Consider the following 24,841-nt stretch of genomic DNA (forward strand, 5'->3'; position numbering starts at 1 on the left):
CCTTGGCTGTCCTGGAATTCACTCATTCTTTACACCAGGCTGGCCTCGAACTAAGAGATTCACTTTCCTCTGCCTCCTGAGTGCTGGGATTAAAGGCATATCCTACTACTGCCTGGCTAGAAAAGGTATTTGCAGTCTTAATCATGCTTAGTTTAAAGCATGTGGCCATATGATAGCTAATCTTGGTTGCCAGCTTGATACATCTTGGAAGGGAGAATTTCAGCTGATGAATTAATGCTATCAGACTGGCCTTTGGCATATCTGCGAGACATTTTCTCAGTTGGTAATTGACATAGGATAGCCCAGACCCCTGTAAACAGTACCGACTCTCAGTAGGCTGACCTTGGTTATATAAGAAAGGTAGCTAGCCATAAATAAGCGTCAAGGAGTCTACAATAGGTGAATCTAAAGAAGCTAAGTAAGAAGGGGAACCCAAGGAAAAACATATAGTTATCCTCTTGGCTAAGGGAAGTAGACAAAATTGCCGGGGAGAAAATTGGGATCTTAAGGGTAGGGTGGGATGGGGGTAAGGGGAGATGGGGAGAGAAAAGTTAGAAGGGAAGGAGGTCGGGCCTTGGGAAAACAGGAGGATTGGGATAAAGGAAGATTGGACAGGGGAGCACGGAACCACAATTCTTAGTTAAGGGAGCCAATTTAGGGTTGGCAAGTGACCTGACCCTAGAGGGGCTCCCAGGTGCCCAAGCCGAGGTCCCCAGTTAGTTCCTTGGGCAGTTGAGGATAGGGAACCTGAAATGACCCTATCCTAGAGCAATACTGAAGAATATCTTGCATATCATCATAGAACCTTCATCTGGTGATGGATGGAGATAGAGACAGAGACCCACACTGGAGCACTGGACTGAGCTCCCAAGGTCCCAATGAGGAGCAGAAGGAGGGAGAACATGAGCAAAGAAGTCGGGACCACAAGGGATGCACCCACTCAATGAGACAGTGGAGCTGATCTATTGAGAGCTCACCAAGACCAGCTGGACTGTGACTGAAAAAGCATGGGATAAAACTGGACCCTCTGAATATGGCGAACAATGAGGGCTGATGAGATGCAAAGGACAATGGCACAAGGGTTTGATCCTACGTAATGTGATGGCTTTATGGGAGCCTAGCCAGTTTGGATGTTCACCTTCCTAGATATGGACGGAGGGGGGAGGTCCTAGGCCTTACCATAGGGCAGAAAACCCTGACTGCTCTTTGGACTGGAGAGGGAGGGGGAAAGGAGTGGGGGGAGGGGGAGAAGGGTGGGAGGAGGAGGCATAGGGTGGGAGGAGGGGGAGGGAAATGGGAGGCTGGGAGGAGGTGGAAACTTGTTTTTTTTTTCTCCTTTTCTCAATAAAAAAAAATTAAAAAAAAAAAGAAAGGTAACTAAAGGTTAGCCTGGCAGCAAGGCAGTAAACAGAGTTTGTCTGTGGCTACTGCTTCAAACTCTGGTCCTCTGCTCCTGCTTCGGCGTCTCTCAGAGATGCTCTGTGAGTTGCACGCTGAAATAAAGCCATTTCTCCCCAAGTAGTTTTGATAATGGTGTTTGTCGCTGAGCTGATAGCGTTTTTAAAGATATAGTTGAGGGTCGTGGAGAGCAGGGTATGCCCTCTTTTTGATTGACAAGAACTGGACAATTGATCTTTACTAAGAGAAAATCAAGGAGGGTAAATTTTAATGAGGGCATTTGGCCTTTGTCCTTGATCCCTGACCCTCTGCCTAGTGACACTCTTTCCTGTGTTGGGGTGGGGTGAGGTTGTGAGTCTATGAAGAAATGGAGGTCATCTCAGCTTGCTTGCATTAATTTCAGGTGTCTAAATTCCTTCTTTACTTGTTCTTGGTTTATTTTTATTTTTATGGTGGGGATAGACCCCAGGGCTTCTCATGCCCAGTTGTTAGATACGCACTCTATAAATGAACTGACCCTGTACCCTTTCTTTGAGGGTTTTTGTTGTTGATGTTATTGGTTTTTTTTTGTGTGAAGGCATCTCACTGTGTTACCATGATTGGCCTAGAATTTGCTTTAAAGTGCAGGCTGTCCTTGAACTCACAGAGATCCACATGTGCGTATACATATATACATATGCACACAGGCATGTATATATGTATGCACATGTATATACACATAGATAAAGATATAGATACATATACAGACTCAAAATCTCCAAGATTTGCCTGGGTGTTGCTCTGTAAGCTAGACTGGGTTCAAATTGATCTACCCCTGTTTCCTAAATTCTGGTACTATGATCATACACCACTGTGGTGGTTTGGATGGGGATTACCCCATAGGTTCTGATTATTCAAACAGCAACAGCCTCTCTAGTTGATGGCCCTCGTTGGAGAGGCTGTGGAACTCTGGGGAGGTGGAGCCCTGTCAGGAATTGCACCACCAGCAGCCGGTTTTGAGGATTTAGAGTCACTCCCCACTTTGTGATTGCTCTTTCTGCTTTGTTTTTTTTTTAATTTATTTATTTATTAAGGATTTCTGCCTCGTCCCCACAACCGCTTCCCATTTCCCTCCCCCTCCCCCAATCAAGTACCCCCCCTCATCTGCTCGAAGAGCAATCAGGGTTCCCTGACCTGTGGGAAGCCCAAGGACTGCCCACCTCTATCCAGGTCTCGTAAGGTGAGCGTTCAAACTGCCTAGGCTCCCACAAAGCCAGTACGTGCAGTAGGATCAAAAACCCACTACAATTGTTCTTGAATTCTCAGTATTCCTCATTGTCCGCTATGTTCAGCTAGTCCGGATTTATCCCATGCTTTTTCAGACCTAGGCCAGCTGGCCTTGGTGAGATCCCAATAGAACATCCCCATTGTCTTAGTGTGTGGGTGCACCCCTCGTGGTCCTGAGTTCCTTGCTCGTGCTCCGTCTCCTTCTGCTCCTGATTTGGACCTTGAGATTTCTGTCCGGTGCTCCCATGTGGGTCTCTGTCTCTGTCTCCTTTCATCGCCTGCTGAAGGTTAATATTCCTGAGGATGCCTATGTGTTTGTCTTTGGATTCACCTTATTTAGCTTCTCTAGGAACATGAATTATAGGCTCAATGTCCTTTATTTATGGCTAGAAACCAAATATGAGAGAGTACATCCCATGTTCCTCTTTTTGGGTCTGGCTTACCTCACTCAGGATAGTGTTTTCTATTTCCATCCATTTGTATGCAAAATTCAAGAAGTCCTTGTTTTTTACTGCTGAGTAATGCTCTAATATGTACATATTCCATACTTTCTTCATCCATTCTTCTGTTGAAGGGCATCTAGGTTGTTTCCAGGTTCTGGCTATTACAAACAATGCTGCCATGAACATAGTTGAGCATATACTTTTGTTGTATGATAGGGCCTCTCTTGGGTATATTCCCAAGAGTGGTATTGCTGGATCCAGGGGTAGGTTGATCCCGAATTTCCTGAGAAACCAAAACACTGATTTCCAGAGTGGTTGCACAAGTTTGCATTCCCACCAGCAATGGGTGAGTGTACCCCTTTCTCCACAACCTCTCCAGCAAAGGCTATCATTGGTGTTTTTTATTTTAGCCATTCTGACAGGTGTAAGGTGGTATCTTAAAGTTGTCTTGATTTGCATTTCCCTGATCGCTAAGGAAGTTGAGCATGACCTTAAGTGTCTTTTGGCCATTTGAAGTTCTTCTGTTGAGAATTTTCTGTTCAGATCAGTGCCCCATTTTATAATTGGGTTGATTAGCCTTTTACGGTCTAATTTCTTGAGTTCTTTATTTATTTTGGAGATCAAACCTTTGTCAGTTGCAGGGTTGGTGAAGATCTTCTCCCAGTCAGTGGGTTGTCTTTTTGTCTTAGAGACAGTGTCCTTTGCTTTACAGAAGCTTCTCAGCCTCAGGAAGTCCCATTTATTCAATGATGCCCTTAGTGTCTGTGCTGCTGGGGTTATACATAGGAAGTGGTCTCCTGTGCCCATGTGCTGTAGAGTACTTCCCACTTTCTCTTCTATCAGGTTCAGTGTGTTCGGACTGATATTGAGGTCTTTAATCCATTTGGATTTGAGTTTTGTGCATGGTGATAGATATGGATCAATTTTCATTCTTCTACAGATTGACATCCAGTTTTGCCAGCACCATTTGTTGAAGATGCTCTCTTTTTTCCATTGTATACTTTTAGCTCCTTTATCGAAGATCAGGTGTTCATAGGTTTGTGAGTTAATGTCAGGGTCTTCTATTCGATTCCATTGGTCGACTTCTCTGTTTTTATGCCAATACCAAGCTGTTTTCAATACTGTAGCTCTGTAATAGAGTTTGAAGTCAGGGATGGTAATGCCTCCAGACAAACCTTTATTGTATAAGATTGTTTTGGCTATCCTGGGTTTTTTGTTTTTCCATATAAAGTTGATTATTGTCTTCTCCACATCTGTGAAGAATTTTGATGGGATTTTGATGGGGATTGCATTGAATCTATAGATTGCTTTTGGTAGAATTGCCATTTTTACTATGTTGGTCCTCCCTATCCAAGAGCAAGGGAGGTCTTTCCATTTTCTCGTGTCTTCTTCAATTTCTTTCTTCAAAGACTTATAGTTCTTGTCAAGTAGATCTTTCACTTCCTTGGTCAGGGTTACCCCAAGGTATTTTATGCTATTTGTGGCTATCGTGAAGGTGATGCTTCTCTGATTTCCCTCTCTGCTTCCTTATCCTTGGTGTATAGGAAGGCAACTGATTTTTTGGAGTTGATCTTGTATCCTGCCACGTTACTAAAGCTGTTTATCAGCTGTAGGAGTTCTTTGGTAGAATTTTTGGGGTCGCTTATGTACACTATCATATCATCTGCAAACAACGAAAGCTTAACTCCTTCCTTTCCAATACGAATCCCCTTGATCTCCTTATGTTGTCTTATTGCTATTGCTAGAATTTCAAGCACTATATTGAAGAGGTATGGCGAGAGTAGACATCCTTGTCGTGTTCCTGATTTTAGTGGGATGGCTTTGAGTTTTTCTCCATTTAATTTAATGTTAGCTGTTGGCTTGCTGTAAATAGCTTTTATTATATTTAGGTAGGACCCTTGTATCCCTATTCTCTCCAAGACCTTTATCATAAAGGGGTGTTGAATTTTGTCGAATGCTTTTTCCGCATCTAGTGAAATGATCATATGGTTTTTTTCTTTCAGTTTATTTATATGGTGGATTACATTGATAGATTTGCGTATGTTGAACCAGCCCTGCATCTCTGGGATGAAGCCTACTTGATCATAATGGATAATTTTTCTTATGTGTTCTTGGATTCGGTTTGCCAGTATTTTATTGAAGATTTTTGTGTCGATGTTCATGAGTGAGATCGGTCTGTAATTCTCTTTCTTGGTTGGGTCTTTTTGTGGTTTTGGTATCAGGGTAACTGTAGCTTCATAAAAGGAATTTGACAATGACTCTTCTGATTCTATATTGTGAAATACCTTAAGGAGTATAGGTATTAATTCTTCTTGGAAGTTCTGGTAGAATTCTGCATTGAAACCATCTGGTCCTGAGCTTTTTTTCGAAGGGAGATTTTTGATAACCATTTCTAATTCTTCGCGAGAAACCGGTCTATTTAGATCATTCACCTGGTCTTGGTTTAGCTTTGGTATATGATACTTATTTAAAAAAATGTCCATTTCTTTTGTATTTTCCAGTTTTGTGGCATACAGGCTTTTGTAGTAAGATCTAATGATTCTCTGAATTTCCTCTCTGTCTGTGGTTATGTCCCCCTTTTCATTTCTGATCTTATTTATTTGCGTGTTCTCTCTCTGTCGTTTAATTACTTTGGATAGGGGTATGTCGATCTTGTTGATTTTCTCCAAGAACCAGCTTTTTGTTTCATTGATTCTTTGGACTGTTTTCTGTGTTTCTATTTTGTTGATTTCAGACCTCAGTTTTATTATTTCCAGTCTTCTACTTCTCCTGTGCGCGTCTGTTTCTTTTTTTCTAGAGCTTTCAGGTGTGTTTTTAAGTCCCCAATGTATGCATTCTCCGTTTTCTTTAAGTGGGCACTTAGTGCTATGAACTTTCCTCTTAGCACTGCTTTCATTGTGTCCCATAGGTTTGAGTATGTTGTCCCTTTATTTTCATTAAATTCAAGGAAGACTTTAATTTCTTTCTTGATTTCTTCCTTGACCCAGGTGTGGTTCAGTAGTTGACTGTTCAGTTTCCATGAGTTTGTCGGTTTTTTGGGGGCAGCGTGGTTGTTGCCTTCTAACTTTAATCCGTGATGATCTGATAAGACACAGGTGGACACTGATATTTTTTTGTATCTGTGGAGGTTTCCTTTGTTTCCGAGTATGTGGTCAATTTTTGAGAAGGTTCCATGAGCTGCAGAGAAGAAGGTATATTCTTTCCTATTTGGGTGGAATGTTCTATAGATGTCTGTTACGTCCATTTGGTTCATTACCTCTAATAATTCTCTTAATTCTCTATTAGGTTTCTGTCTGATTGACCTGTCCCTTGGAGAGAGAGGTGTGTTGAAGTCTCCTACTACTAGTGTGTGTGGTTTGATGTCTGCCTTGAGTTCTAGTAATATTTCTTTTACATAAGTAGGTGCTTTTATATTGGGGGCGTATATATTCAGGATTGAGACGTCCTCCTGATGAATTGTTCCTGTTATGAGTATAAAGTGACCGTCTCGGTCTCTTCTGATTGATTTTAGTTTGAAGTCAGTTTTGTTAGAAATTAGTATGGCCACACCTGCTTTTTTCTTAGGACCATTTGCTTGAAACACCTTTTCCCAACCCTTTACTCTGAGTAGGTGCCTGTCTTTGTGGTTGAGATGTGTTTCTTGCAAACAGCAGAATGTTGGATCCTGTTTTCGTATCCAATCTTTTAGCCTGTGCCTTTTTATAGGTGAATTGAGCCCATTAATATTAAGTGATATTAATGACCAGTGGTTGTTTACTCCGGTTATTCTTATTGCTTTTGGTAGTAGAGATTGTGTGTCTCCTTTCTTTGAGATGTGCTCGTGAAGGGTCATTAGATGCCTGGGTTATTGTAGGCAGTGTTGGCAGTGTTGGATTCCTTGGGTTGTGATTTTCCTTCTATTACTTTCTGTAGGGCTGGATTTGTGGCTACGTATTGTTTAAATTTGTTCTTATCCTGGAATGTCTTGTTTTCTCCGTTGATAGTGAACGATAGCTTGGCTGGGTATAGTAGTTTGGGTTTGCATCCATGGTCTCTTAGCTTCTGCAGAACCTCTATCCAGCACCTTCTGGCTTTCATAGTTTCCATCGAGAAGTCAGGTGTAAGTCTGATCGGTTTACCTTTATAAGTTACTTGCCCTTTTTCTTTTGCAGCTCTTAATATTCTTTCTTTAACCTGTATATTTTGTGTTTTGATTATTATATGGCGAGGAGATGTTTTTCTTTGATCCAGTCTGTTTGGTGTTCTGTATGCTTCTTGAATATTTAAATGAATATCTTTCTTTAAGTTGGGAAAGTTTTCTTCCATAATTTTGTTGAAAATATTTTCTGAGCCTTTGAGCTGTGACTCTTCTCCTTCTTCTATTCCTATTATTCTTAGGTTTGGTTTTTTTATTGTGTCCCATAGTTCCTGAATGTTTTGTGTTGAGAATTTGTTGGCTTTGCTGTTTTCTTTGATCTGTTCGTTTATTTTCTCTATGGTGTCCTCAGCATCTGAGAGTCTTTCTTCTAGCTCTTGTATTCTATTGATTATGCTTGTTTCTGTAGACTCTGCTGGTTGGCCTAGATTTTCCATATCCAGCTGGTCCTCAGTTTGTATTTTCTTCTTTGCCTTCATTTCAGTTTTCAATTCTTGAACTGTTTCCATTACCTATTTGATGGTTTTTTCTTGGTTTCCCAGGGTATCATGTACGTATTTACTCATTTCTTCAAACTTTTTGTTATACTTCTCATCCATTTCTATAAGGGCATTTTTTACATGTTGTTTAAGAGACTCTATTATCTTCATAAAGTCGATTTTTTCCACTTCTTCTGTGTTAGGTTGTTCAAATACTTCTGTTGTAAGATCATTGGGTTCTGATGTTTTCATGTTGTTTTTCGGATTATTGGGTGAGTTCTTGCCTTGGCGCCTGCCCATCTCCTCCTATTGATCCTATCCAATGGATCCTTTAGAAACCGGATCAGGTTTCCCTGCTGGCCAAGGGCTCCGCTTACAAAATGCCCTCACTCTCTTTCGTGGTTCCTGCTGCAGGCCAAGAACCCTCTCACCCCTCCGAATGATCTTCAGGACAGGACCAGGCTCCCCTTGTGCCAGTGACCTGGCCAACCAAAGGCCTACCTCTTTGATTCAATTGTAGTAGGGCGATCTGCTCTCCTTATTGCACGCCTGTCCCAGCTGCTTGGGTCTGGCCGCTGCTCCGCCGCGCCTGGCACCGCTGCCATGCTGCCGCTGCTGCGCCGCGTCTGGCGCTGCCGCCGCTGCGCCTCTGTGCGTCTGGCGCCGCCGCCGCTGTGCCTCTGTGCTGCTCTTTCTGCTTTGTACTTGTGGCTCAAGATGAGAGCTCTTAGTTTCCTACTCCTGCCATATGCCTGCAGCTCACTGCTCCGCCATGATAGACGTTTATCCCTCTGGAAACACAAGACCAAATAAAGCCTTCCTTCTACAAGCTGCCTTGACAAAAAAGTAACTAATGCAAGCACCATGCCCAGACCAAAATGAGTGTGTTTTATGAAGTCAGGGGTAAAAAAAAAGCTGTTTGGATGAGGTACATGAAATGAACAACAGAATTCATGTTAAAAACTTCTTTAAGATCTGGATACTCTATTAAATACATACATAAGTAGTAAGACTGAATGCTTTCAAGAACACTGGCACCTTAATATGGAATCCTAAAAGTAACAGACCTTAATCCCACAGGAATAGGGTTCTAATGATGAGATGCCAAGAGGTGGCATAACTTTGGCTCCAGTTCTTAGGTTCAGTTGTTCAAGGAGCATGGCAGGCCATTCAGGATATTAGGGAAGAACTTGGTTGTGTGGTGCTTTGTTGTCGCTGTTGAAGTTCTGGTTTCTTTTAAAAATAATAATCATAAGCTCTGTGTTGACAAACTAATTCTACTCAGTTTGCTAAGGCGGGAATCCACAGCCTCTCTCTCCTTCGCTCCTCTCCTGGCTGTCTGCCCAGCCCTCCCTCTCCACCTCCCTGCTTGTGGAGAGACTAAGTGAGGACAGACTGGCTCTCTTTCCAAGGGTGAGCTCAGCTTTGGAGTTTCGCTCTGAAGTAGAAGTGAGTGTCCTTTAGAAGGGTTTCCTGTTTTGGATCACAGTTTATTCACCTAAATATGCCAGTAAAAACCAAAAGAATAAAGTCTAGGTGGAGAAAAGGAGAGGAAAAAAAGGTCATCTACCCTTTACTGAGCATTAAATCTTCAGCCCCAAAGGGTCATGTCTCTATCATACATGTTTTCTTGGCGTTCACTTCCTCAAGCAACATTTTTTGCATTGCCCTCTGGATTCAGCCACTGGAGTATGTCTCTGCCCCCATCTCCATCACCCTTGAAACAAACCCGTGAGTGTGGATCACCTCCTTAACATAACTTTAGGGACCTCTGCGGCTCAGGGAGCTAAAGTGACCAGGTGACTTTGCTGGTTAAGGTTCAAAACAGACTCTTCAGTCACCAGAGCTACTGCTTTTGCTACCAGCCTGGTGGGGCAGCTGCCTGTGCGGCGGCAGTTGCTGTGGAGACTGGGCTGTGAGCTGTCAGAATAGTAACGGAGGTATGCACTCTTGTCCGTCAGAGGACCACATTTCATTGGTCTCATTTTACCAGCCTATTTATTAAGTGACATGGAAGAAGTTAGCCCAGTATAGACAAAGGGTGGTGCATTTGGCTTCTTGCCTAATCTGGCTAAATGCACTTTTGAAGACGCCTCTTTTCCAAAGCACTGGGAGATTTCCCACACAGGTCAGGAGAGAAGAAAACAAGAGGCTTGCTATTGTCTTTATGGTTTAACAACTCATTGGGACACTGGCCAAACCAATTAGACAAAAGGCAAAAATAGTGTCACAAGTATTAGAGGAAGAGATCAAACACTAGACCTGGAAATACATGTCAAATGACAAACTAGTAAACCCAAAATATAAAATAAATAGACAAATTAGATTCCTTCCACATATGCAAACAGCAATTAAGCAGAAGATATAATGGCAGAGATCACCTTCTCAGAAAAAACAAAAAAGATGACATATGTATGTGTGATTCATACCAAATATGTAAAGTCTACATGAGAAACAATTTTTTAAATTTTATTTTTAATTAAAATAATATACCACCCATCCTTCCTGTCCTCCTAAGTATGCCCTCAAACCATACTCTCTTTTTCTTAAAAAAAAATCAAGATGAATCAAGCACATACGTTTAATCTCAGCACTTGGGAGGCAAAGGCAGCCAGATCTACATGAGTTCAAGGCCAGCCTGGTCTACAGACTGAGTTCAATGACAGGAACTAAAGCTACACAGAGAAACCTTGTCTCAAAAAACCAGAAGAAGAAAAAAAAACCCAAGATGTACAAATAGAACTTGTTGTGTCTGTCTACTTGTATGTTTATGTTTTTAGGACTGACCACATGCTATGGGACCCTTGGAGAAGACTAATTCTTTGCTCTTCTTTATTTACAAAATATATGTAATATACAATAAAGTTTTAGGAAAGAAAGAAATAAACTAAGGATTGAACAAGAGGCTGGCAAGACAGCTCAGTAGATAAAGACCTGGTGACCTGAGTTTGATTTCCCAAACCTACAGTGGAAGGAGAGAACTGACTGCTGGAATTTGTCCTTGGAACTCAACATGTGTGTCCATACAACACAACAATGTATACGAAAAATTTAAACAAACAGAAAAACATAGTCTGCTACTCATCATCACAAAGATATAGATTATCCTTAAGCAAAGTTATAATACACACTATTTGTTGCCTGAAACTGGACAAGGTAATAGTATACAGAAAAAAAATAAGTGAACAAAGACAAAACAGGATAATTGTGTAAAAGAAAAGTATGGGAGCATTCATAACCTTACTAGATATTAACACATGCTCTAGAGCTTCAAAAACCAACTGTGATATTTGTGAATGGATGGAAGGTCATAAAAACTTCAAATAGACCAAAGTACATATTTTTGAATTTGCTAAATAAAGCTTCCCAAATCAATAGAAGTAGATATGAACTTTCTGATTAATAACATCTGAAAAGCTGAGTAGTCATTTGGAAAAAGATTAAGTTGAATTCATACCTCACAGCACACATCAGCACAAAACCCAAATAGATCAATGATTGAAGTTTAAAGAAAAACATTTTAATTACTGTATTGGATGATTTTATGTGTCAGCTTGACACAAGATAGAGTGATCAGAGAGGAAGGAGCTGAGGAAATGCTTTCATGTGATCCAACTGTAAGGCATTTTCTCAACTACTGATTTATGTAGGAGAGCCCAAGCCATAGTGAGTGGTTCTATCTCTGAGCTGCTGGTCCTGGGTTCTGTAAGAAAGCAGGCTGAGAAAGACAGGAGAAGCAAGTCAATAAGCAGCATCCCTCCATGGTCTCGACATCAGTTCCTGTCTCCAGGATCCTGCCCTGTTTGAGTTCCTGTCCTGACTTCCTTCAGGGGTGAATGGCAATGCTGAAGTGTATGCCTAATAAACCCTTCCCTCCCCAACTTGCCTTTTGGTCATAGTGTTTTGTAACAGCAATAGGAACCCTGACCAGAAGTCTGAGGCAAAGAAAGTGATTTCAACTCTTATACACAACCCAAATGCTAAGGCCAGTAAAATGGCTCTATGTATTAAAGTGATTGTCTTTTGAAGGGAGGTCACTTGTTGGTTCCTGACTGCCTGGCTAGCTGAGACCTGAAATAATCACACAGAAACAGTATTAATTAAATCACTGCTTGGCCCATTAGCTCTAGCTTCTTATTGGCTGTAGGGATAAGCCCAGCCCATTAGGGGGTGTATTTGCCTCGGGCTAATGTTTACTTATAAATCTAGCGAGCATGAGCCCGCCACTCTCTCTGCTTCCCTGTTCTCCACAGGAATTGGTGGTTCTGTAAGTCTATTTCCCCATTAAAGCTGTATATATTGTTACAATCTGTCTGAATTCATTTACGCCATTACACTTGGCACCCAAAGTGGGGTTTTGTGGATACCCACCCTGGTGACTGCTGGGAGCCAGCGGCCCCCACCCCATCCGGAGGCCTCTCCCCCTTGCCAGATGGGATGATTGATATTTGTGATTTACTGTTTTTAAAAAATTGTATTGGTGCTGTTTCTTGTATATTGATATATTAAATATTGAATGTGAGCATTCCTACCTCTATTTTTGTACAAGAGTATGCTTATAACTTTGTATATATTGTATTGATAAATCTACCATATCACAATGTACATTTCTACCTCTGATACTATTTATATAATGACATTGTTTACAGTTAAAGATCATTGTCTTCATATATTGCACAGTTGTTTATTCTCTTAGTCTTCAAGTTAGATAGGTATTGAGAATTATATGTTTGTCATATTTATTTTTAGGTTATCAGGTCTTTTAGATACATAGAGATTATATTTAGTATAGATAGTATAATCTTCAGCCTCTTCGAAGAGCTGTAGAAAATGGCCTTTAATCTAACCTAGAATTCTGTGCCAACGAGACACAATTACTCCTGGCAACACCACTCTACTCCCGAGAGAACGTTGAGCACCAAGGACACTCCACTGGGAGTTTGTCTTCTTGGCAAAACTGGCCTTTGGGTTAAGAAAAGCCCATACCTCAACTACTGACAAAGATATGAAACAGGATTGTCTTATCTTGCCAAGACAGGGTAAGATAATTCTAAAAAAGTTCCTTGCCTTCAGTTATGTTAGGCCTTAGCCAAAGTTGGTTGACTCAACATTACAAATGAGACTTTGGGTGATTGCCCAGGTAGTCAGTTGTCTCTGTCATTTGCTGCACATTTTGGATATCTCTCTTTTGTTAAGTAATATTTATTCCCTTCTCAGATCTTTGACGGAGTTGAAGATTATATAATTGTAGTTACTCTCTACATTATTTAGACTCCTTGAGATAGAATGTTTAGCAAAACTTTTGTTCTCAATATTGTTTATTATATTTATTATTTGTTATTATTGTATATAGTTGTATTTGGTATAGTTCTGTCTTATTTAGACAAAAGGGGGAGATGTAGGGATAAGCCCAGCCCATGAGGGGGCGTGTTCGCCTCGGGCTAATGTTTACTTATAAATCTCGCGAGTGTGAGCCCGCTGATCTCTCTGCTTCCCTGTTCTCTGTGGGAACTGGTGGTTCTGTAAGTCTATTTCCCCATTAAAGCTGTATATATTATTACAATCTGTCTGAATTCATTTACGCCGTTACAATTGGCTAACTCTTACATATTAATTTAATTCATTTTCTATTAATCTGCATATTGCCGTATGGCTATGGCTTACTGGCTAAAGTTTCCAGTGTCTATCTAAGGTGGCTCCATGGCTTCTCTCTGACTCTGCCCTTCTTTCTCCCAGCATACAGCCTAGCTTTCACTGCCTAGTTATGTTCTTCCTTGCCATAGGCTCAAAGCAGTTCTTTATTCATTAACTAACAAAAGCAACACGTAGACAGAAGGACCTCTCACACCATTTCCCCTTTTCTGTTTAAACAAAAAAATCTGATGACCCGAGTTTGATCTCCAGAATATGCATGGTGGAAAGAGAGAGCTAACTCTCACTGCTGGTCCTCCACACCCTCACTGTAGTTTTTTTTTCTCTCTCTCTTATACACGTGCACCCACACAGGCACACATACACTAAATAAAACATAAAATCCAGAGACTATCTTTAAAATAATTGATTACTTTAATTACACAAAAATAAGAGTTTCTCATGAGACACACAATTTAAGCAAAATTAACAGATAGAAGAAAAATGAATGAAAATGTTTTAATTAATGCCAATGGCATATGACTAGCATTTGTGATTTTATTTATTTATGTATTTATTGATTTCTTCACTTTCTCATTTATTTGTTTTTCCGTTTTGGGGATCAAGCCCAGAAGTTCACATATGTTATTCAGGCACTCTATAACTGGGCCACACATTCCTTAACTTAAAAAAAAATTACCAAATGTTCCTAGAAGTGGAAGAGAAAAGATAAGAAAGTGAAGACATTTTAAAAAGCAAATTGTTCATACCTTAAAAGGAATTGATATGCTCTTTAAACATTATAATGAGAATTCATTGAAGTTTAGGGTTATGCTGAGATTTCTTTTCTTGGCACCTTCCAGTTTGAACACCACAGAGTTTTGTCTAGACTGTGGAAAAACTGCTGTCCTCTCCCCCATTGCTCTGAAGACTGCATTATTTGATGCACCTCCAGAATGAAGCACTATAAACTGGGGGACATAAATAGCAATTCATATTCTCATAACATCAGAGGTAGAAGTCTGAGCTCAATGTGTTTACGGGTCTTGTGAGATGACTTCCCAGGGCTTCTAGGTGTCCATATCCTCTTCCCCATATCTTGAAATTCTCAATGTATTATCCATGCTCCCCTATGGGTCTGGGTCCGAACTGACCTCAATAACCTTGCTTGAATTTAACGACCTCTTCCAATCTCTTTCAGACCAACTCCATCCCCACATTTCTGGAATTATTCAAATTTTGGGTGACAATTCAGACAACAACAGCTCGTATGAAAGGAAACTTAGAAGTGATGAGCCAATTAACACGGCATTACTTTTGATCAGCAAACCCACTTTCTGGAGATTTGTTAGAGAGACAGACCTACAGTCACGTGAAATGACATGTACGGCGATATTTAATTTAGCCCCGTTGAGGCAGAAAGAAGGATTTCAGGGAAGAGTACGTGGTGATTTGTCTCCACAAGCCAAAACGCCCCTGTGTGAAGAGAGGAGGAAGCTCTGTAGGCACCGCTGATGGAGATCTGCGGACTAGGAGGTAAGAAAGGCAAGGAGTGAACAGCATAATAATAGCCCGTGGTCTACATAGGAGGAACGCATGGGATTTGTAGAGACTCTGAATGTAAACCAACTGCAGGAAAGGAGACGGCTCGAATTGATTGTTGATAGGGATATGTGACAGAGAACGGAGCAGGCAGGGTTAGAAATGGAGCTTTCTGTATGTTCTTGGCTGTATGGTTCTCATTTCTAAGTTATGGATGTTCAAGACAATTGAAAAGTATACATGTGTCATATATGGATAAAGGTTATCTAAGGATAAAGATAGCAGTTTTTGTTTGTAAATCAGGGGAATTCAAAAGAATCAAGAGAATATGTCTTTTTAAAGTGTAAAGTGTAGCTCACATGGCTTCTAAGCTCAGCTATGGCATCTCTAACATAAAATGAGACTAATTCTAATCTTTCTGCTTCTGAGAATGGCTAGTCTCAGCTTCTCCAAGTTTCACCAAGTGTTTCCAAATCGCTCTTTTTGGAAGGAAAGAGAACCACAACCATTTCCTCGCTGTTTTCTTTTTCTTTGCAGAGAGGTGATGCGTTTAAAGTCCAGTTGGATTTCATGTGGACCAAAGCAGAAGCTGCCCGGATGATATTGATCCCCAGCACTCAGCAGCGCAAACGCCCTTGGGTGTGCTTTACTTCGAGCAAATAGAAGTGGGCCCCGCTGAAAGTAGGGATGCCTGGCTGGGGGTGGGGGGACCCGAGTGCTCAGCATCCAGCTGAGAGTGAGATTCCTGGAGCAAGCCCCCTTCCTGTCACAGCACCCACGGCATTCGGAATCTGCTCGCAGCCCAACTGCCTCGCTAAGGATGCTCCATCTAAAAGTGCAGTTTTTGGATGATTCCCAGAAGATTTTTGTGGTTGATGTAAGTGGAAATCACGTCGCTATGATTCCTTTATTATTCATTCAATAATGGTCATTTGTGGATAGCTCATTAGCCAAGGATGTTTTGCCTGCTTTAGAACCGAATGGAGGAGGACTGTGGTTTTTAGATTTGGAAAAGAAGTCTGTATTTAATGTCACGATGTGGCTCATGTTTTCCCATTAACCTTTCTTCTAGAACATGCTCTCTTTTCTCAAGGGACATTGAAAACAGATTTGAAAAATACGCTAAGTATTTGTGAAAAGGCAGCAACGACTCAGTTCTACCCAATAAGGCATTATTGTTCATTGGAATTATTTATCTGTAGTCTGAGGTAGATTCTGAGGGAAAGGAGAGGGGAAGGCTGCCTTCCTTTTTGGAGGAAAACCTACAGGTTACGGGGAGTAGAGTTACAGTTCTAATGAGAGCTTCAGGAAACAACGCCACGAATGAAGAAGAAAAATAGGAAAAGAGATGATTTAGTTTGATTTGGTACTTAGAGTTCAGAGTTCTTAATATAATTCCTAGCTACAGGATGATTGCACACAATTATACCTCATCTCTTCAAGAAAGAACAAATGTATTAAGCACATCATCTAATGCTCAAGCTCCAACATCCTCACATCTGTGCAATTTGATGTCAGGATTTATGTATGAGCATTTTGAAACGTTCTACTTTTCTTTTTATTTGAAGGCATATGCTGTTTCCTGTAATATTTACATAAGCTACTAACAAGGAACAAACAGTCCATTTTCCATGAAATTCATACAGAAATGTTGCATGCATTTTCCCCCCTTTCACACATAAAGTGACAGCTACTCTAGGCTCAGCGTGATGCGTGGTAGCCCATCTTTTCAATGAGAATTTCATTTTGCCTTGAATCATGTGTTTCGTTGGTGATGACTTTCTGGGTTTAGCTGCTATTTTGCTGTCTCTTCCTTCCAGTTTTATGCGCAAAAGGCATTTCTAGTTCCACGGACCCGAATGATTTGTTTTGTAGCAAATGGATTCCATTAGAGTTATGGGGCATTTCCTATTCTTTCTTGGAAGTATATTTGAGGGGTGGAAAATGTCTTTTGAGTAATTTGTCCATTTGCAAGCTGGTGGCGGACTGGTGCCGTGCTCCAGAACCCAAATTACTGAGCTATATTCAAAAGATACCGCTGGAGGCTAAATTTTTAATAGATACTTTAGGCATCTGAAAGAGAAATCTTTGACAAAAAGTGACAGAAGAGTTTTATGAATGTGCAGTTCTAATTCAGATCCAATTATATGAAGAGTGGGGAGCACAGCACTGAAGCTGCATAGACTTCACCTCCCTAGGAGCCAGTTCCAGCAGCTGGAAGGCAGCCTGATTTGGCTTCAAGTCAGAGTGTCTCTTTCCAGCTGCAACACATTGTGTTCCTTAGGAAGATAATGGAAGAGATTTGATACCCAGCAATTCGGGTGTCAAAGCGTCCTATCCCTTTTCCTCAGTGCAAGGCTGCACCACGCGTAGCAATCATGTGCCTTCCTGAGTGGGAACAGCACAGGATGCAGTACTATAAGCAGCTTTGTGGGGAGGGAAAAGAGCTTAGCATCTGGCCATCAACACGACAGTGTCTCCTTACCAACAATATCCATAGTGATGATGGTGGTGCTGGTGGTGGTGGTGGTGAGAGCAGGCTCAGGGGATGCAGGACCACTGGATACCTTATATTACCATCACAACATAGTGTGTGCGTACAGAGTGGGGGTTTTGAATCCAGAACCTCCCCCCACTCTTCCTTTTGCAACTGCACACAGAAAACGCATCTGTCAGTAGTTGGCTAGGCCTGAAACATGGCTCACGACCATCATTTTGTATTGTCCCCAAAGGATATATAATTTAGCATACAGTGAACATTTGTGGCTTTTGTAAGCCATTAGCAGGTCCTTCTTTCTTTACCCATGAAAGAGGATGTATGCAGCAAGATGGTCACTAGACGTCAGGGGCACTGTACTGAAAATTTGCTCACTAATTTTGATGCCTAAAAGCAACAGAAATGGCATGACTCTATCTCCTCCAAAGTGCTGGGATTATGGCTTATCATCAGTTACATGTTCAGTTTGAGGCCAGCACCAGCTACGTGAAACCCCAGCTTAAAAGAGCAAACAAAAAAACAACTTGAAGAAAGTTCTCTTATATCAGCTCTCATATTTCAGACAGATTCAAGCAATGCATGGGGTTATAATGAGGAGATCTTATTCATAGCCCAGAAAAGCCATGTGATAGGGTTTCTGATAGCAGACTGAAGTCAGAAGAAGTTTGGGTCTTTCCCAGGGAAGACTGTCCTTTAAAGATAAGGTTCAAGAAAGTAATTTCTTATGCAAGCTAAAATAGTGGCCAGTTAGGCATCCGTGCCAATTGTATAGCACATAAAGCAGGGTAGATCTAAAAAGCACACACTATCAGATAGAATAAATAATGTTATCCAAGAGTACTCTCTGAATAAAAATTCAGAACCATTAATCTCTACTCCAGTGGCATAATCTTTATGATGTTCTCAATATTCAAGATCTGTCTCAGGCCTGTAGAATGAGAAGCCTCATTTGCTAAGACTCCACAAGAGCTGAAATCAAAGACTGATTACAAATCCTCAATGCCAAGGTCACCATTTAGACTGGGATTATGTATACTTGGGTCTTCCGATTAAACACTGAGAAGGCCAAATGATGTTAAAAGTCAGGTCTGAGCAATTTAATATGCAGCTCTCATATTTAACAGTTTGGTAAGGCATCTGTAGCCAACCAAAGCCCTACTAGTGACACTTATTAATTACTCATTCATTAATGTAGCTGTTTAGTTAAAAATTACCACTGAGGATCTCATAAGTCCAGGCCTTATTCTGTGTGTAACTGACTATCACAGGGGTAGGTAAAGTTCTTTTAAGCAAGGGCGTACGCTAGCCTAAGCCGTGCTAGCTGGGCAGTAGCTTGGCCTGGGTGATTCCTTCTCCTCTTGTTGAGTTGTCAATGTGATTAGTGTACATTTGTCCTAGTCTGGTTTTGACTTGATAAGCCCTTTAGTTAGATTATTCAGAAGAGCATCTGGCTCTGGAGACATCCTGTTTGCCTGGCGTTTCTTTGCTCTAAGGCAATGTGTGCTGATCTTACAGATGAAGCGTCTGAAAATCATCGTCAGCCTTTTCCACTGCGACTTTTGAAGTGTGTTTAGGGCAAGGCAGACAGCTTCAGCACTGCCAGAAGGTGCCTGCTGAAGTATGATCCTAGGAGGACCATGGAGCGAGAATCTCATCTTGGTTTTCAAGTCCCCATATATATTTTTTAAAATTTATCATTGTCAAATTCAGGCATCAACCTTAGGACCGCTGTTAGCATGCTTAGAAGATCAAGGGTGGCTTTTTGGATGCTGAGACTGAGTTGCCAAGAGGAGCTATAGAGTCCCATCAGATGGTTCAAAAAGTGATTACAAGTTTTAGTGCAAATTCAGTTTTGCTCCTTCAACAAAGGGAGTAGAAAGAAAGAAGAAAGAAGTGATATGGCTAACGCTAAACTTTTCTGGGCTATTAGAGTAGAGCTTAGGTTTGGCATTGACTACAGATCCCTTATTCCTCCACATATACACACCACAGCAGCACAACTTTCTTATAACTCGAGCTGTTTGCTCCATTTCCATTTAGATGGAGAGTTTTCTGAAACAGTTATCCCATCACCACAACTGACATGATGTCTACACACTCCCTTCCTCTGCTCTGTTCTTGTCTCCACCAAAGCTGTTGTTTCTGGACTTTTCAAAACCACATTTCACTTGATAGTTTCTAGATGCTAAAGTCCAAGCAAGAGGTTGAAGTATCTCTGCTTTGACCTTTGTCTGATTGCTAGGTGATCTTGCTGACCATCCGGTGATTACCCAGTAGGAGAACAGTCAATCAGCTCCTCTGATCCCCTCAGGAGCTCACAACAAAGGTCATGGGCTCTCATTTGCTAACAAAGACAAAGGATAGGCAGTGTCTAGACCGAGCATTATCTAAGGCAAATGGAAAAGCAAAGCATTGCCCAGTGATTATTTTTTAATCAGTAGTGGAATTTACTTTATAGGTACTTGTCCAAAGTTGTTTTTTTTTCCAATTTGTAGTGATGAGGGAACTTTTGTAATTTGGTCAGCAGTGAATCAGATAACTTGTCCCACATCACAAAGCTAGGGTTTTCCAATGCCAGAGACAGCGATTTCTCTGGTATAATAAAATGCACCTGGATTTCAGGCTACAAAACCTGCCATCTTATGCCAGTCACGTCTCCTTTTTGATCTCGAGTTGTGAGGGGGTAACGCAAATGTGATAATGTTTATCTGGAGTCTGATAAACCAGGATAAATTGGAATCTGCGTTTACAAGCTGTGGGGCCTTGAGGAGCTTATCTGAATCTCAGCTGAATCACAACTGTCAAAAACAAGACTTAAAAGCATTAGGAAATTTCCCCCAAAGAGCAGCTCTTTAGGCTGTTGAGTAGGAGGGCCCCGAGAGAGTAAGAGGCGAAAGCTAGAATGAAGGGGCGAGGGTGACTTCTGCAAAAGACAATGTGAAGATGCACGTGCAAACGAGACCAGAACGTGGTCTTTTCACAAAAGGAAAAGGTCATTTGGATGGCTGGATTGCAAGGAAGACAGGGATTGACTGAAAAACCAAGGTTCAATACAGATTCCATTGTTCAGGCACTACGGTCTACCTGTGACGAAGTCCAATCTATCTTCTGAAGGTGATGGAGAATTGGGGAGGCTATCGATGTCAAAAAGTGAGGAAATTAAAATAAGCTTGGTTTATTAACTTATCTGTTTAGTTGCCCAACTGATATTTAGTCAAAGATGTGTGCTAGGTCCTTGAGAGAGCAGGTAGAATCTGGATGATAGCAAAGTCAGTGGCTCCAATTTTACAGGTTCAAAGCACTTTCTAACAAATGTGTGCCTGAACATCAGTATTGTAGCCAGATTGGGGCTGAAGGAATTAACACCATCTAATCTCAAAATAAGCCAGGCTAGACTATTGATTATTTCAAGCTGAAATCTTCTGAGGACGTGTAACTTCGGGAAGGGCCTTTTGGCCTCTGTTTTCAACAGATTCCCAATGATTCTCTCTGGAGGGACGGCCTTCACATACCAAAGCTGGGAAATGGCCTTGGTCACAAGAGACTTGTTTAGGTTGCAGAGCCCTTAAGTAAACAAGCTCTTTGATTTAACCCTTATCTTCCAATAGCAACTGCTTCCGTCTGCCATCTGTTTCTGTGCGGATGGCCCTAGAATTTACTACCGTAGTCCAGATACCAATTAAGTCAGAGCTTTTTGGTTCTTTGTCTAAATAGTATGAGTGTTCTGTGCTTTGATGATGTCTTCAGAATTCACAGTTGTGCTTATTTCCATGCACATGTAAACTGAAGAAAGCTATGGCGTAGTATGTAGTTAAATCAGCTAGTGTACTGATTGGGTTTCTGTAACCAGTCAAAGGAACTGAGCAAGGTAGCCGGTTCCCCAAACCTCTTTCCCTCTCTCCTATAAAGTGTGAATTTAGCCAGCGGTGATTACAGACAAGAAACAGGCCAGACACAAGAGATCCTAAAGGAGGCAGAATTTCTAGAATCATTTTATGACTCCCGTTTGGAGATGGAAGGAAACTGAGGAGAGATCAAGTCAGAAGGAATGCTAGTAATCTTCATGTTTCTGGCCGTTTGGCCACAGAGACTGAAAACATAGCGAGCAGACTGCACTGAGGGGGACAATCATAATTTTCCATTTGGATTTAAGGATGAAATTGTAGAATGAAATGTATCTGGAGTTGGTTCAGCCTTAATTCTAGTGTCAGCTCTTATAGTTTTGAGTGGGACATCAGGAAGGCCACACCTCCTGCCTGAACCTGTGTTCCTAGCTGTCAGATGCTAACAGTCATACCACCTAGCTTGGGAGACCAGTGGAAAAAATAAATGGAAGGTTCCTGGCACAGGACAGGAACCCCAGGTTTGTTTACCTCCCACTCCTTGCTCACAGAACTGTCATTTCTTTTTTTTATTTTTTTATTTGTTTTAATTTATTTATTTATTAAGAATTTCTGCCTCCTCCCCGCCACCGCTTCCCATTTCCCTCCCCCTCCTCCGATCAAGTCCCCCTCCCTCCTCTGCTCGAAGAGCACTCAGGGTTCCCTGCCCTGTGGGAATGCTGGTGGGAATGCACTCTGGAAAGCAGAACTGTCATTTCCACCCTTTCCAAAGCGACACAACAGTCTTCTTCTCCTGGGCTTCAATTTCTTTGCAGAATCCTTGAGCTTGTCAATCACCTCCATTGGGAAAGCCATGTTCTCCTAGCTCTTCACTTCTCTGGGGCTTTCAGGGAGTGGTTAATTTATCCGGCCCTTCCATTGGGATTTTGGTCATTTATCGTACGAGGGTCAATAATAACTGTCTACTATTACCTAAAATAACTCAGGGTTTCCTTGGAGGAAGTAGATGGAAACAGCCAAACCACATTGTAAATTACTCCATGGTCACAACTCATAGTAATGCTAACCCAGTCAATAATAGCAAAAATATTGCTGAATAATTGCCATAGATAGTGTTGATCAATGGTATGGTCTAGGTACGTTTTGCATGCTCCATCTTGCATAATCCACACAAATCAAACAAACAAGTGTCATTAATTAGTGTGCTTCTGTAACTTCTCTGTGACTCAAGATTTGTCTCGTCTCTAAAAAAGAAAGTTATTAGTACCCACTCCACAGAGTTGTTACAAATTAGCATATGTAATAAAGCAAAGCCAGTAAGTCTACACTGAGGCCCATGGATGAGACTCTGAGAGTAATTTATTCTTACACTTTTCCTTATTACTTTTGTGTGTGTTGTATGCGTGCGGATGCACATGTGCTCTGACACCTGTGATACATGGTCAGATGATAACTTGAGGGGGTCAGTTCTCTCTTTCCCCCATATGAGTCCCGGAGACTGAACTCGGGTCATCGGGCTTGGTGGCAAGTGTTTTTACCCCCTGAGCCATTTCACTGGCTCATCCAGATTTAAACGTTGAACGGACATCCTGAGACTCATGTTCCAGCAACAGCAGCCCAAGCTGGTGAGGTCAGAAATAATAGGTTCTTGTCCATTTGTACAGGTGTGGAAATGGACACATAGAGACTGAGTTTCCCAAGACCCCACTGTTGCTTAGTAGGTGAACCAGGACTCAAGTCATAGTCTCAAGCTTCAGACTCTTGACTGCTCTGCATTTAGGCTTTCTCTGAAATTACATTGTGAGCAATGAAGCTGCCTGAGTTTTCAGGAATTTGGAATTTGTTCTGTAGATCCATGCAGACCTCCCCATATTGGATCCCCAAAATCAAGGGTTTGCAGATAAAAAACAGATGAACTGGAGCAGCTCACTTCCTCGCCCACTTGTGGAAAGAAGGCCAAAGGAAGGAACTTGGAAGGTCAGGTCATGGAAAATCAGCCGGGAATCATAAAGCCCAGCCTAGCCAATATTAGCAGTGTCTTTGCCAGGGATTTATTTCTCATTACAGGGGACCAGTGCTGCCCAGAGAATGCTTTTGTTTGAACTGAGTTTTCTCTGTCCCTCGCAGCTGTTGATTTGGAAAATAAATTGAACTGAAAAAGAAAGAAAACGCTTGTGTTCTGTCTGTCAAGGAGCCAGTAAGCCAAATGTGGTTTGGGTACTGCTCATCCCCATCCCCACCCCCACCCAACTGGGGGCCCTTCATCTACTGTCACCTGGCTGCCAGGATGCTTTCCTGCCAGAGTCCAGAGGACAGGACTGGCCTGCAGCTGGCCCCTCCCCAGCCTCCTCACTCTCCACAGCAGAAAGGAGGAAGGAACCAGTCCCAAGAAGATCTGAAGGGAGCTTTGTGGGGAGAGGACCTCAGAACTGGTTTGGAATCAGGTGGGTGATGGTTGGATGTTTCATCCAGTCTGCACTTGCGGGAATCTCAGGAAAGAGTTTCAGCTGGCTGAGGCCTTGTCGGCCTCTTGCCTTTCATCACAACACAGGGCCCCCTGACTGCTGTTCCTGCCATCCTGGTGCTGAGGAAGCCTAGCTGAGGCTTCCCACTCTTGGCCAGGCACTCTGTTACTAACAAGCAAGAGTCCATTAAGTTTCTCTCTTCTCCAGGGACAGCAGTTCTGTGTTTGTCTGGACTGTCAGGAACACAAACATGTCTGAGTCTTAAGAATTTAGGTTTAACTTGTGCATGAAGACAACGAAGCTGACAACTATGGCCCAGAGAAAGCAGATTTTCAAAGTCACTAAAGGGGATCCAATGTCTTGGGGTCAAAGGGGAATGGCCCTGGGGGCAGAACTAACTGGGGTAACAGGAGAGGCCCAGCTATTTCCTCGAAGGGCCTGAAGCCGGCCAGCCAAGTGCCAGAGAGCAGTGCTAGCCTTTGTGATACTTGCTGTCACTCAACAGCACCGTGACTCACAGAGCTGGAAACGATTTGGTTGGCACATTTCTCCCACTAAGAGGCTTGGCCTTTAGAGTTCCTCTGTACCCCAGGAGGCAGGTCACAAGCAGAGTCACAAGGCACTAGGACAAAACCCTCCTGATAAGATCTGCTGAAGGCCACAACACTAGGCTAAACTGGAAGGTGACAGGCATTGGGAGAGAACAGCAGGCTGTGAAAACAGCAGCTATGTGAACCTCCAGATATTGCCCCTGCCCCCAACACCACCAGAGTCTTTTTTGCTGTCCACTTTTCTTTATTCCTGCTTTTCCTTTCTCCCCAACTTCCTCCCTGTCTTCTGGTCCCAAGGTGTGGGGCCAGAAAATGGATTTTGTCTAGAGTGAGCTGACCCCCGGCCCTGGAAGCATTTAGGCTTGGCGCCTCATGGCTAATCGTAGGGCTTAGCTGTCTTAAACAAGCAGCCCTTTGTCCTCTGAGATTCCTTTTGTGATGATGAAAGTCACCTTTCCGCAGATTTAGGGACAGACAAAGGTCCTCCAGAACCCCGTGCTCAGGACTTCACAAAGTTCCTGTCAGCTGCCTTTGAAGCTAGGAGATAACGGTTTCCACACCTACCCATGTTCCTGGAGGTCCCACTTATTTC

The 24,841-nt window shown here is 42.1% G+C and overlaps 1 protein-coding gene across 1 annotated transcript in view; it reads left to right on the plus strand.

Annotated features, from left to right (window-relative positions):
* LOC121439827 (FERM domain-containing protein 7-like) overlaps positions 1–24,841 on the plus strand; it is a 111,269-nt gene that overhangs the window by 52,992 nt on the left and 33,436 nt on the right. Inside the window, exons 2-3 of the mRNA XM_041640445.1 lie at positions 15,432–15,533; positions 15,667–15,771. Of these exons, the coding sequence (XP_041496379.1) occupies positions 15,432–15,533; positions 15,667–15,771 (207 nt within the window). The remainder of the gene's footprint in view (positions 1–15,431; positions 15,534–15,666; positions 15,772–24,841) is intronic.

Source organism: Microtus oregoni, unplaced genomic scaffold (genome assembly GCF_018167655.1).
Source record: "Microtus oregoni isolate MIOR12 unplaced genomic scaffold, Mior012 000063F_ref0000156, whole genome shotgun sequence".
NCBI lineage: Eukaryota > Metazoa > Chordata > Mammalia > Rodentia > Cricetidae > Microtus > Microtus oregoni.